The sequence below is a fragment of the Oryzias latipes genome, chromosome 9 (assembly GCF_053564925.1).
Source record: "Oryzias latipes strain Hd-rR chromosome 9, Olatipes_Hd-rR_3.1".
NCBI classification, from domain to species: domain Eukaryota; kingdom Metazoa; phylum Chordata; class Actinopteri; order Beloniformes; family Adrianichthyidae; genus Oryzias; species Oryzias latipes.
This window is the reverse complement of record NC_136245.1, coordinates 20,741,449-20,756,098: the sequence shown is the minus strand read 5'-3', so window position 1 is coordinate 20,756,098 and position 14,650 is coordinate 20,741,449. Positions and strand designations below refer to the sequence as shown.

The 14,650-nt window shown below is 38.8% G+C and overlaps 1 protein-coding gene across 3 annotated transcripts in view; it reads right to left on the bottom strand.

Moving 5' to 3' along the window:
* The window catches only part of LOC101158283 (single-stranded DNA-binding protein 2), a 50,283-nt gene that overhangs the window by 31,702 nt on the left and 3,931 nt on the right, over positions 1-14,650 (bottom strand). Inside the window, exon 1 of one of the 3 annotated variants that reach the window (XM_011479253.4) lies at positions 6,150-6,289. The exons of the other annotated variants lie outside the window; for them this stretch is intronic. Coding sequence (XP_011477555.1) covers positions 6,150-6,178 — 29 coding nt within the window. The 5' untranslated portion in view covers positions 6,179-6,289. Of the gene's footprint in view, positions 1-6,149; positions 6,290-14,650 lie in introns of those variants that run through there. 3 annotated transcript variants of the gene reach the window in all.

The following is a 14,650-nucleotide window of genomic DNA, read 5'->3' as shown; positions in this document are numbered from 1 at the left end:
GAGTCAGCCACAGCAGTTGTGTTCAACCACAGGCTTAATGTTAGGTAGAAGAAATCAATGTTCACCAGCTTCTGTGCTGTTTTAAGAGAGATGTTAGATGGCTTTCTATCAAAAGCGCTTTTTTCCAACCAGAAAAAATGGATTGATGTAAGACACGTATTTGCACATATGTTTTTCGCATTCGAATGTAAATATACTGAAATAATAACAAAATGTCCTGTTTTACATCCACAGCAACCTTATTCCTGGAAAAGCGTCCTGAGGTCACATTGCAGCTTTTTTTTTTCTGTTACTAAGCTGTTGTGTGAAGAAAGGATCAGGGAGAACAGAGGTAATATGAAGCTCAACCACAACTTCAGCTAAAGGCATAAAGATATGAACCTCTTTTACCAGGATCAGCATTCCCAGAGACCGAGTAGATCACTGCTAATCAATTTACTGCAGAAGCAATCAAAGTCTGGCAGCGTTTCAAATCACAACAGGCATTTGCTTTGGTGATTGGATTCTCTTTTTATAGATTAGCTCCAGATTATTTCACCCTTGTTAGAGATGAAATGGAAAGGCAATGATCTGAATCGACATATTAAGTGACATATTTACAGAATGTGCCACTATGCTGACAAAGCCTAATAACAGGTTTGACCAGAAAAATCCAATTAAATGTTACATAAGTGAAAATAGAAGCAATCAAGTCGTGATTAAATTCTTGCCAGTAAACATGCCATCTCCATTAGTGCGGTACAAAATTACCTTTTCAGCAGTCGGTATTCCCAGCACTACATTATTGGAATTTTCTTTTCTTTTTTTGGACTGATAAAAAACACTTGCTACAAACTGAAAGCACATGAAATAGTCTGATCTAAAAAGGAGCCAATCATCTTCCAGAAAAGTGATGAGACACCAGGAGACTAAAAACATTTCCCAGAGCTGCATTAGAACAAAAAATAGACATAGAACATTTAAATATAAAGCTTGTATTTGTTTCTAACAATATTCAAGTCACATTAAAATACATTATTATGAAAGAGAGTAGCAAGGATGAGTCTGTTTATACAGGTAAACAAAATTCTATGAAAATGTGCTTTAACACCAAAGACTCAATTCTTACCAAAGTAAAAAATAAATAAATAATTAGAGCATTTAAACTAAATTTGGAGTTTACTTCGAGATTATCTATGCAACGAGCAAATTCCAAAGGGTTTGACACTTCCGAAGCTCTCATCTTTGATTAAACATAAAAGATCTCTGGTTTTAACAAAACCCTTTATTAAATATGAACAGACACTGCAGTAATTGACCAAAGATTTGGGGTCTTAAAAAGGGTTTAAATTAAAACAATAAAAAGACCAGAAATAAGTAATCACTTCATTTGACCACATTTACTCAAACCCTTGTATATTAAGCATATTTGGAATAAATGATCCAGAAGTATGTCAGTTCATTTGCATAATATTTTGTTTATATCTAAGCAACTGTTTAAAGTTTTAGTTGATGATTACTGATTAAATGGTTAAATTAAATCAATTCAAAAGAGACACCTCAGAAAAAAAAACATAAAGTTGAAAATTGGAATCACAATTACAAAATTGAAGATAGTCCTAAAAGTATAATCTTCTTATTTACCAAGTAAAAAACAACCTTTTTTTATTAAATCAAGAAATATAACCATTTTTTTCAATTTTTCCATTTCATATCATCCATTTTCTTTCTCTAACACCATCTTTCAGGCAGAGAGAAATCTGACCTCTGCTTCACAAACACACAATTTACACAGCACTGTACCAGTAATTATATAGTTGACTCCGACCATTGAACAGTCTTTTTAATTTGAACTTATTGCCAACCTCACCACATCCATTATGGCACACTATGTTGGATTATAAGTATGGACAAGACCAAATGAACTTGATCAAAAAACTTTTCATAAATTACTGGGTATTTTCATCTTTCCCTTCCATTTTTCTCTTAATGTTGTTCTTTTACATAAAAATGTTAATTGAAATAAATGTAAACTAAAGACTTAGTAGTCTAGTGGGCCTCTCTGGAAATGTTCTTAAGTGGTTTTACTCTTACCTTACAGATCGACACTTTTATGTAAGTATGGATACGTGCTCTTCAAGAATCCACGAAATAAGTTGTGGGGTTCCCCAGGGGTCGATTTTAGGGCCAATACTTTTTAATTTATATATGTTGCCTCTTGGGGATGTCATCAGGAGACACGGCGTTGACTTTCACAGCTATGCTGATGATACACAGCTTTACATCGCCGTGTCTCCTGATGACCTTGAACCTGTCAACACTCTTTTAAACTGCATTTTAGATATAAAGCTGTGGATGGCAGAAAACTTTTTACAGCTCAACCAGGACAAAACTGAAGTATTAATCATCGGTCCTGAAGACAAGAGAGAGATGATTTTACCACATCTTCATAATTTTAAACCTTCTCAATGTGTGAGAAACCTGGGCGTACTTTTTGACTCTGAGCTAGATTTTATCCCACACATTAAAAATGTCGTTAAGACAGGATTTTATCATCTTAAAAACATTGCCAGAGTCCGCCCGTTCCTCTCTCTTGCCAGCACAGAAGTGCTAATGCATGCTTTTATTTTCAGTCGTTTAGATTACTGTAATGCCCTGCTCTCTGGTTTACCCAAAAAGTCTATTTCAAATCTACAGCTATTGCAGAACTCAGCAGCACGAGTTCTGACGAGAACCAGAGGGCGGGAACACATTACACCGATTTTAAAATCGCTGCATTGGCTCCCTGTGCGTTTTAGGATTGATTTTAAAATTCTTTTAATGGTTTATAAGTGTTTTTATGGTCTTGGGCCTTCTTATTTGAATGATATTCTTTTAAAATATGAGCCCTCGCGGACCCTGAGGTCCTCCGGTGCTGGCCTCTTAGTTGTTCCCAAGGTGAGGACCAAAACTTATGGTGAGGCTTCGTTCTGCCATTACGGTCCTCGCCTGTGGAACGGCCTGCCAGAGGGCCTCAGGGCCGCAGAGACTGTAGAGGTTTTTAAGAAGAGGCTCAAGACCCACCTTTATAATTTAGCTTTCAGTTGATTTTAACTGCTAAATTATTCTATTAGTTTTAATATAGGCTATATTCTATACTATACTTCATTTCATTTTATGCATCTTATTCTCAGTTTTTTATTTTATTTTATTTATTTATTTATTTATTTTTTTAATAAATCTTATAATTTTAGTATCTTATTGTGATTTTAGCCCCAGTGTTTCTTGTGGGAGTCTTTTCTGCCAGGGTTGCCGGCTTGCCCGGTGGCTGTTGTTGCAGTTCTTGCCCTTGCTGGGGCGGCTGGGGTTTAATTTTGCAGCCTCACGGCTGTGAAGTGGACCCTGGTGTTGTCCCGGTCTGGGTTGGCGCTGTGGCCATGCTCCCGTGGGCGGGCTGGCTCCTGGTATGAAGAGATTCCCAAATGCCGTTTCCTCACAGCAGAGCCAAGCCTTGTTTGTTTGTTTGTTTGTTTGCTTGCTTTTTTATTTATTTATTCATTTATTTATTTATTTATTTATTTATTTTAACTTGTATTGGTAGTCAACATTCATTGTCGTGGGTCATGTGCTTTAATGGAGAGGAGTGGGAAGGGTGTAGGGTGGGTTGGGTTTTTACTGTAATGTTGTGTGTTTTTTTTTGTTTTTTAATGTTTAAGCGCTTCGAGCTGCACGAAATGCATGATAAGCGCTATTTTATAAATAAAGTTTGATTTGATTTGATTTAAAACACACCCATCTGTAACATACTAACTGTATGTAGCCAGGAACTAACCTGAGACTTCATCTATATATATCTAAAGACTCTATACAGGTCTTATAGAGGTTTAGGATCAAAGCACTTTAAGAGCACGAGTACAGCAGTTGTCAAATCTAATAATACTTAACAAGAACATTTTAATTTGTATCTTTATAGATGAATGAACAGAGGAAAATAAGGCTGAACAAAAGCAGCCTGACTGAAGCTGACTTCTCTTGTCATAAAAATTATAGAGGAAAATTTGAGAGCAGGAGGGCGATTCTGTGGTAGGAGCACAACAGCAGTAAGATGAAAGGCTCTGAAAGAGGGGAACGGGGATTAGAGAAATGGAGAAACAGATCCAAAGGAGGTGATGGGTGATAGCGCACGGGCCCCAAGACGAATCCTCGGGAGATCTGCTAACTTTCATATTCAAATGTTGGGGATTCTCAGTGAGCAGCATCTCCGTTCGCCCAGCACCCCTGCCCCCTGCTGTGACCCCCTTCTTGTATATTAACACAAAAGTCTGGAACAAAAAAAAAACATCCAGAACATTCCACAAACCATCTCGACCATTTTCTAAAGGAAAATATTTGGAACACAGAAAAAGGGTGCAAGAAAACTGAAACTTTGCTGTATAAATGAAAATTTAAGGGATCAACCTTGATATTCCAAGTGATCACAGAAAGATCACAAGATTTCTTCACAAAACACACGTCTGTTAAAGTGGTCCTGTTAAGTTTGACCTCAGCGCTGAAATTTCTGAAGGGGAAACTTTTTTTTGTTTTAACTGTAGATTTTGTCATCACTTCCAGCTTAGTGAAAGTCCCAAAGAACAGATAGGTCAGCCCTGTCAGTGACAGCCAAACACTTTCCCTGATTAATCAAGCCTCACTGCGCGGCTTTATGCGCCATTAGGAGCCCTGGTAAATGACTTCACTTCATTCATTAAAGTGGAGCATCCTCTGCGCGTACAGCTAGCCAAACAGACAAACGAGCAAATGTTGGACAAGACGTTGTGATCGGGCAGCAGCAAGGAAGATGGGTTTTTTGGGGTGGGGTGGGGGCACCGAAGCAAGATAAACAACGACAAATATAGACCCATTATGATGCTGAATAATTCATTCCATACGCAGAGCTTCAGGAAAACAACAGACGAAAGAGCTCGAACAGCCATGGGGATTATTATGAAGCCTGAAGTGCTTCTTTCAAAACAAAGTCATGTCTGCACACAGGCCTGTCTGGAAGATAGCAACGTTACTTCGTATGAAGTCAAGTTACAATGGTCAAAATCTAGAGTCATTTTTTGTTCGACATGTAAATCTGATAGGTTTGTTTAAGGGAGGCAAAAAGGAGGGAAGACCGCAAACATAGAGGAGGAAAAGGAAGGAGGGATGTGCAGAGTAAATGATTAATGAAAGAATCAGTATACAGAGGTCAGAACGAAGTGGGACCGAAAGGATGCTGCAGCTTTTGAGCAAACTGAAATGGATAAAGCGCCTTGCTATCAGGCACCTTCACTTTATTTAAGATTGCAGTTTCTCCTACCTTAAGCTATTTATTCACTTTACTTTCAAGTGATCATGTCATAAATCAACAAGACTGTATGAGCTTAACAGTATCTAAAGTGAAAATCTGTGTATTATTTGCATATTGTCCAAAGAAAAGGGTGAAAAACACTAACTGGCAGTGTGCTGGAGCTTTGTCTCGGCCTAAACTCTCTGATGTATCTCTAATTGACATTTTTGCTGATGGTCACAACTTCTATATCCTCCATTACTTTTCCATGGAATCTCCCGGGATCCCACTAATGGCTTTGTCTATAGGCAGAACTCTTGAATGAGACATATTCATACAGAGCAAATGTCTAATGCTGGCAGCTCTCTGACTTCAGTTACTTGCACGCTGTTTACTAAGCGATACAAGACAAGTTCATTGCAGCTTTGAAGAAATACAAAGAATAGAGAAAATAAATAGACACCTGGATTAATTTATGTGCTTCCAACCATGCGCTACCTCAGCAGAAATGATCTCTCGTGCTTCTTTCCTGTTTATCTTACTTTTTAACCACCTTTTACATATCACAATAAAGCCCTAAGAAGAGGTTTAGAAGAGTGACCTCAATGCTCAACAAAGAAAAATAGCTCACATCCTCAAATGAAGCCTTCATGCTTGACTGCCAACAATAAAAAATCTTAATAATGACAAAAGTTTTTTTTTAGTTGACACATATAGATGCATGGAACATGAGGTGATTCTTAGCTAAAATATCAGAAGAATTTGCTGAGGGTGAAATGTCATTTTTCAAAGTACAAGTCAAAAAGAATGAAACTCATATCCTGATGGACGGAGAAGAGCATTCTTAGGATCACCTCCATGCAGAAACAGTGTTTACCTTTCATTAAGTGGAGATCCCAGAGTCATGTCCTCCTCTAGCCCTCAGGGCTGTCTAATACAAAGTGTAAATAAATGCAGTAAAACGACCACTTCAAACTGAAACGTCCCAGGTACTTAAGGGGGAATCTTATTCAGAACAAATTTGAAAAGAAGCGCATGTCAATCAAGACAGCTTCCAGCAAATTTACCCTTCTGTCAGTGAACTCTGATCGGTTGCAGAGCAAAGCAGCAAAGTGGATTATCAGTATGGAAAGGAGCATGACAGCGTTGATGTTCAGCTACTGTCCAAACTGATAGCAGGCGACTTATCAGGACTCAAACCACAAGTCCAACTGTAAATGAAGACCATCATTCTGGCCCCTAATAAGCAGTAAGGTTACACCCAAGCCTCAAAGATAACTCAACATAAGTTAAACAGACATTAAGTAGTCAGTGTCATGCAACATAATTTTAAGGACTATTATGTTTTGACAAACAAGAGTTTTGTTACACAACTTTACCAAGTCTCATTTAAGACCACACATACTGAAATTTAGATCAGGGCTGCACAGAAAAGGTCCTGGTTCAATTCCCTGGGAGATCTTTTCTCAGGCTTCCTCCCACAGTCCAAAACACATGCTTCTTAGGTCAATTGGTACCATTCAGTTGTCCCTAAGTGTGCATGTGAGTGTGTGGCTCTGCAACAGACTGGCAACTTGTTGAGGGTGACTCCGCCTTAACCCAACAGTTGCTGGGTTGACTCCAGCAACTCCATGACCTCAAAAGGGATTTAATGGGTTTTGAAGATGAATGAATGGCTGGACAATTAACGTGAAATTTTTTACCTCAACAAACCTTTAACCCAAATCTCCATAAGGTCACATCGTTGACCTCTAATCTGAAGATCCCAAGTTTGGTTCCCGCCCTGCGCACCCATATGTCAAAGAGTCCTTTGACAAGACACTGAATCCCACATTGCTGCTGGTGGTTATAGGTTGGCAGCAAAGCCACCATCAATATGTGAATGTGTGAGTGTGGGTGAATGGGACTGTGAGTGTAAAGGCCTTCTAAGAAGGAAGTAAAATGCTGTACTAATTTACAGCATTTACCATCTTTTCGTGATATGGTCGTCATGTTGGAACCAGACAGTGTCAGTCAGTACTGATTGGTCCTAATAAACATTTCTATGGTGACCACTCTCGCCAATCAGAAGTGAGCTTGTTGGAACTTCACACCCCTACCACTTGAACGCAAGCACAGGAGAACTGTCAATCAAATATATTGAACGTTCGTTGCAAGACCACATACTTTCATTGAGGCATTTGACTGATCAGTTTATAACTTGAAAAACTTGCAATAAAGAAAAAATATAAAAGAAGGGATTAGTAAGAAAATGGTAAAAAAGTAGCAGAGTAAGAATTGTTATTCTGTCAAATACAATAACAGAGTTTATGTCTCAATAGAAGTCTGAGATTTTGGTTTCTTGGAACCGGCCGGTACTTCCTATTAGGAACGTGAGGGGGGAGGGGTCACACAGTCCAGTTTTCATATACAATCAATGGGTCACATGACATGAACTGCTGTCACTTTCAAACTGCAGTATCACGCATTTCTTTAACTTGCTTAGATTTACAAAATAACATTTTAGGTGTACAAACTTCTAATATTAACAAATGATTATTGGGTAGCAGCTTATCTGCTTGTCAGTAAGCTTAAATGCATTAACAGCCTAAAAGCAAACTGGCACTTTAAATTGGACCAAATATTAAATTAAGTTGTGTTTTGAATTACAATTTTGTTTTTTTGTTGATCAATATTAGCCAATTTTCTTAAGATTAGCTAAATTGCCTAGTAGGTTGTGAGCTGTTAAATGGTTTAAACAGAAAGAAATGTCTATTTTAACGTTAATCAACAAAAAAATTCACTCAGGTTTTGGTAAAAGGTTTCCATGAAGAAAATGTGTTGTTGTATTTACATGTAGGGTTCTACAGTCAGCTTTACACACAAATGAAATCCATAGCTCTGTGTATCAGAGGAAACCGTATGCACAGAATGCTTTCACAGGGAGAAAAAAACTAACTGGAGCGGCTGCAATTATGGCTTGAGCAGACAATACCTTAAAAAGAAATTGCCACGCTGACCTCAGACAGACTCAATCAGACAAAGTGAAACGGCTCTCCTTCTGTCAGCGGTGGTCAGGGACTCAGGAGCAGACAACAATGCCCAGAGCCAAGATAACAGGAAATGCCAGCTTATCCCAGAAACAGAGGGAGATGATGAGAGGGTGCGATGGGTCAGCTCACTGTTTTACAACAGTCTGGACTAAACACAGATTTTGGCTGTAAACTGTCTCCAAAAATGAGAAGAAAAAAAACAGAAGACGTAATACAAAATTTAATTTAAAACTAAGCTTTAGCTGAGAGGATTTGAAGATAGCATTTCTTTTCAGCCATCAAAACAAGCAAATCTACAAACTTTCTTAATTCGAGTTGCATTTCATTGGCTTTGATTTGCTTAGATTGAGTCACCATTTGTAGGGACTATGTTTAATTTCACAGCTGAGAGAGCAGCAATGATTTTCAGGAATGTTTTCATTGTTCAACTTTCACTACAAGCAATTACAGTAAATTCTGCATGCACTACAGCCATAAAGCCAGGAATATTAAACATCTGTTTGCAAAGGAAACTCAAGATGGTAACACTTAGAGTAGCAGCCAGTAAAGGTTAATAACTGCGTTCTTTCATAATTACTATTACATTTTGGTTGTTTGAAAACATTGAGCTGGTCACAGGTGTCACATAAATATCTAAAACTTTGTGAGTTAGCACACGATAAGCAGGAGTCAGAGGAGATGTTCAGAGGGATCCCTTCAGTTTGCACCAGTTTGACATTTACCATATTCTCCCACTCTATAAGGCACACTTGAAAGCCTCATTTTTTTTTCAAAAAACAACAGTGCACCACATAACTCAGAGCGTCATATGGATAAATTCTGCTCCAAACAAGGTTGGGGGTTATTGTGAATACACTAACGTTTTGTTCTCTCGAACTGTTTATTTTTTACGTCTTACTAACAAGGTTAGGAGTTAACGTAGTCACAGTAACATTTGTTTTAGCTATGTCAGTCTTTTTTTTTTTTTTTACGTGTTACAAGCAACGTTGGGAGTTACAGGTATTATGAATACACTAAAGGAGCTAACGCTTCGAACGTGTGCAAACGTGTTAGGGTTGATGCGATTGCAGTCAATAAAGTCCAACTGACGGGCTTATCTCTGACTACTTTGTCTCGCTTAATGCACCTTGTAGTTCAGTACATCTTATATATGCCAAAAGTTCAAAAATAGATCAGTCATTGACAGTGCGCCTTATAATCTGGTGCACTCTTTAGTACAGAAAATACTCTAAGATAAAACAAATCCAAAAATTTTACTAAAATAACAACATATAACAACAAATATCTTGTAGTATTTTACACTCCTGGTTTTAGTATGACTTTAAAAAGCATGAATTGCATGTCTTTTTTTAAAGATATTGTTATGTAGCTACGCGCTAACGTAGATGACAGGCAACTATTATTGACGTCTTCAAGCAGTAGTAATGTAAGAATTTGAAGACACTACTTGGACGGCTAAATGTAATGGTAGGGAAAAGTCGTAGGGGAAGCAATTCGGATTCGGCCGCAGACTTTTTGTGTCCCGTTATAAAAATCTTCAGATATTCTTTACAATATTTTGTGTGACCTATTTCAAGTTCAGTCTGTCTAAGATTTACTGAATCCAACTGTAAACTCAAAGAAAACTTTAAAAAATAGCGGTTGCTTTGTCCAACAATTTGCATCCCTTTATTTCAACAGCCATCAAAAAACGGCATTAAAGACACAAAGGAATTGAGACGTCCTCAGTATGGGGAAATACGCCCTTGGATCCACTGTTGAAAGAGTGGGACTGTCGATTAAAGAGGAATTGGTGTGAAGATGACCTTTTGTTTGAGGGCGGCGTACAGAGAATTCAAGTGAGCAACTTTAACTTCATGAACAGAGCAAAGAAGAAAAAGTAAAATACAGTCTTTTTTTTTGTCTGGAGTTAGAAATGAAAGGAAGCAAACAGAGAAAAGGAGAGTCTGAAGCAGTTGGTATAAGCCTGGTCGTCACGCATGCTTAACCTTGCGCTAGCGTCTGTGAGATGCTGCTTGCATATCAATGATGGAGGAATATCAGCAGAGAGGTCTCTAATCAACCTCCAACATACTCATTGTGCGCAGAAGCTTGGCGACCGCAAGAGGTGCAGTCAAATTGAGGCGTTTGTAAGAGAAACATTGAGCAGAAAGAAGTTTAAACTGAACTGGTATGGCAGACATGCGACAAAAATCACTATTAGCCAAAAGTGCTAATTAACCTTAAATGTGCAGCTTCAGATGAGACGCTTTGACTGAGTCTGCATGTTCCCCAGCAGGACTCACTTATTGCAGGAGTTCTCAGGTTACAGGAAGCCCTTTGAGGGAGAGCATCCCATCCTCTGCTGCGGTAGAAAGCAAAGCTAAGCATGTTTGCTGTCACCAGGGGCAACAAAAGGAAAACTTCCTGATAAAACCACAAGAGCTGCTGCAAGGAACGTGAACAAAGCCCAACAGCACAGATAGTACTTTTCTGTCATGGTGAGCAAAGCAAAAAAAAAAAAGAAGAAATGTCATCTGCCTTTTTCCACACTGTTCTTAGTATTTTAATGACAAAGCTTGATTCGCTAACAGTAATGCTGAAAAAAATTGTTTAAGAATAATAAAGAAAAGAACAAATGGGACGATAAAGAGAGAACAAAGATTTGACGGTGAGCTTCTAATTAAAATTGAAGCATTCAGGGAAACCTGTGGGGGTCCTTGGGGACCAGCCCCGTGTGATAAACTCATTCATCCATACCCTCCACTTTTCAGGGAAGTGATAAAACACTTTGAGGAAGCTGTGCCCCCACATGTTATCTGATGCCGACAGGCGCCTTTTTTCTCGTCAATTCTTCTTAAGGGCCCGGGCGTCCTGCGAGGGGATCTTTAAACGGCATCCTATTCACTGACTGACACCCCACTTCTCCACACACGTCGATCAGAAGCCGTCTCCCATCAACTCATCCAGCTCAGAGGGAGACCTGTGCTTTGATAGCAGTTCTGTGACATGTTACATCTGGGGATAAGAGAGAGACGAGGAGGAATGGCAGCAGATAAAAGAGGGCTTTAAACAGCTTCCATGCCTTCTGCAGGTTAAAAAAGTGTTTTCTTTCAGAGCCTTGTCAGACTGTCATCTTCGCTTTTGTTACAAAGCAACTCTGTAAAACAAGAAAGCCAAAAAAAAAAAGAGCTTTTTCTTTTCTGGTTTTCTTCTAATCACAGATTAATGCTAATCTGATGTAGGATTACACAGACAGGCTGCAGATTCAACTTCACATCACTCCCTGACCCTCTGTATTAGAGAGTCAACAACAGAGTCTGGTGACAGTTCTCTGTACTCTCACTGTTGTTCACAAGCATCCCCTGAGAGCTGGAAAGGCTATTAGCTGTGTAATGATCTCTGGATGTTGTTTGCATTCGTACAGGCAGACTGACGGAGGTTGATTTTGAGAGATTAAATATATGGAAAAAAACTCAATGGGATTACAGACGGGCTTTATATTTACCCAAAGCACAACAGAGTGAATACAGATACGCAGTCACAAAATGCCATATTTCCATGCTGACGGGAAGCAGCTTTAAGGTATTTGGATTAAATCAGCGCAGCCACGTCTGATTTGAATTCATCTAAGAGACCATTGAAATGCAGATTTTAAAGTGAAACTTGCCTCAACAGACAATGTGGATTCTTGTTTAATCCGATTTAATCCGATCAGAACAAACTAGTCCTCTGTTTATTCTGATTACTAAATGGCTTTAAAAAAAAGAGAAAGAAAAAGAAGCAGGTCTATTAGATGCATCAGGTGAGAACAGCGATGGAAAAAAAACACATTACCTGCACAGCTGATGCGGTGCATTGTGCAAGGTGTGTGTCGTTGTGCCGGAGATAGTTCTCGATTTTTATTGAGGTTCCTGCTGTAATGCAACTCTGTCAGACTCAGACTGGCTGCCTGAATTGCTTCTGTTTGGGTAAACACTCCCAGCATGCACTGCTTTGCCTCAGTCTGTGCAATGCTGCATTGGCAGTCCTCTGGTAGGATTCTGAAGCGATTCAGCTTGGAATTAACTGTGTGTGGGTGTGTGTGTGTGTGTGTGTGTGTGTGTGTGTGTGTGTGTGTGTGTGTGTGGGTGTGTGTGTGTGTGTGTGTGTGGGTGTGTGTGTGTGTGGGGGGGGGGGGGGTGTGTGTGTGTGTGTGTATGAACCTGTACAAGCTTGGGTGTGGAATGATCATGCTCACAAGATCAAAAAAGCTTCAGACTGCATGATTGATGATTGGCAGACGAAAAACAATCTGAAGAAAAGGACTCCTGCTGATGGACAGTGGCCACATTTTCTAACAGGGTTATTAATACTGTCAAATAACACAAGAAAAATACAGTTTATTTCCACACTTGTGGTGTAATAAAAATACATCTTCTGCAAAGTTTGTTTCATGATTCATGAGACAAAAGAGGTGACGAGAATGAGTGAGAAGTGGATCCAATGTTCCTCAATGGGGGCCAGAATCCCAGAGCTCTGTGAAATGTGTCCTCTGACTGCACTGACTGAAACCCACACTCATTGAACAACTGCAGTACACAGTCAGTGCTCCTTTCCTGTCAGTCCTAATCTAAATCAAACCAAAGCAAGAGAGGAGAGAAACGAGACCTGAGCTGGGATTCTACAGAAAAGAATAAATAACTGTAAAGTAATGGTATGTTATTGTTTTCCGTTCCTCTCTAGTACTGGAACATAGAATATAGCATTGGTCGACATTATTGTTTGAAAAAAAATATCAAATAGAGAAATATGTGAAAATGTGGCAAAGATATTGAATTGCATCAAAACATGCTCCTGTAATGATGATGACAGGGACTGCCTCTTTCCAAATCAACATGTTTTGGGATAAACTACTCCAATTCACGTGCTGAATTATTAAAAGGCTGTAATGTGTACAGGAGGTAAAAGTCAAGTATCATTCAAGCAGAACACTTATTGATTTTTTTCATCTGTTTTCAATATAACTTCTCTTTAATAAAAGAATGCAAGAGTGCATTAATGCGTAATGAGTTTCATGTACAAAGTTTCATGTTTGTTGTTATACAAATAGAAATGATGCATCCTTGACTTCATTTGATTTGTTGGTATTTTACAGTCCAGAGCGGGTTAGTTTTTAGTAAAGAACAAAGTTAGAACTGTAATGATAATTAAAAGCTTCTGAAAAGTTAAAGAACATCATAAACCAGTAGATTTCAACCCATTTGTCACAGTTTAGTTTTGCCCTTTTACTATGTTTGCTGTTATTTAACTAACTATGGTTTTGCAACCAAGTCATTTCTTTGAGTTTTCCAAGAGAAAACTGCAACAAGAACCTCCCTTAATGCTGTTGTATACCCTTTATTATACATTTATTGACCTGTATTAATCAAATCAAACTTTATTTAGCAATTTTTCTATAAAAACATAACACAAAGTGCTTTACATTAAAACAAAACAAAATAAAAAATATAAAATCAAGCACGAAAGTTAAAATAGAGCCTCCTCCACAGACCTACATACCCCCCCCCCCCCACCCCCTAACTGAATGGGCTAGACAATGGGAAATAGGCTGAGCACGAAAACTAAAGGTTTGTTATTGGAAACGCTAATAATTGGAACTTCCGCATCACAGACGGGGACCAGCCTCACCGCAGCCAAATGGCAATGCAGTTCTCCAACTAGAGCAGCAGCTGCAGCTGGACAGTCACCTGTTTCTACTGGATAAAAGACACCTATTCACATCCTTAAGCAGTCAGACTACAAGCTGACCAAAGAGCTATCTGAGAACACCAGGGACAAGATTTTTCACCTGAACAAGACTGGGATGAGCAAGTCTACAATAAAGCAAGCCCGTCTGAAGTTTTCCAGAGACCGTTTGGATAAACCAGAGGAGGATTGGGACAACATCCTGTGGTCAGATGAGACCAAAACAAAACCCTTTAGGCAATGAAGGAGTATCTACGTTAAATGAACTTCGAGGTTCTGAGTGTTGTAGGCAGTCTCTGGACCTCAGTCTAACAGAGAATCTTTGGAGAGAGTTGAAAGTCTCTGTTTCACAGAAAAAGCCCCAAAACATCACAGCTCTTGAGAAGATCTGCATGGAAGAATGGACCAAAATAGCTACAGTGCAAACCTGGAGAAGACATTTGACCTCTATCATTGGCATCCAGGGATGCATTACAAAGTATTGACGTGAACTTTTGTTATTGACTCAATACTTATTTTCTACTAAATTAAACAAATAAATTATTTAAACATAACACGATGTGATTTCCTGGGTTTTCTTTTTAATTCCATCTCTTACAGTTGAAATGAGCAAATGTCTCTTTTGCATAGTTGTTATACA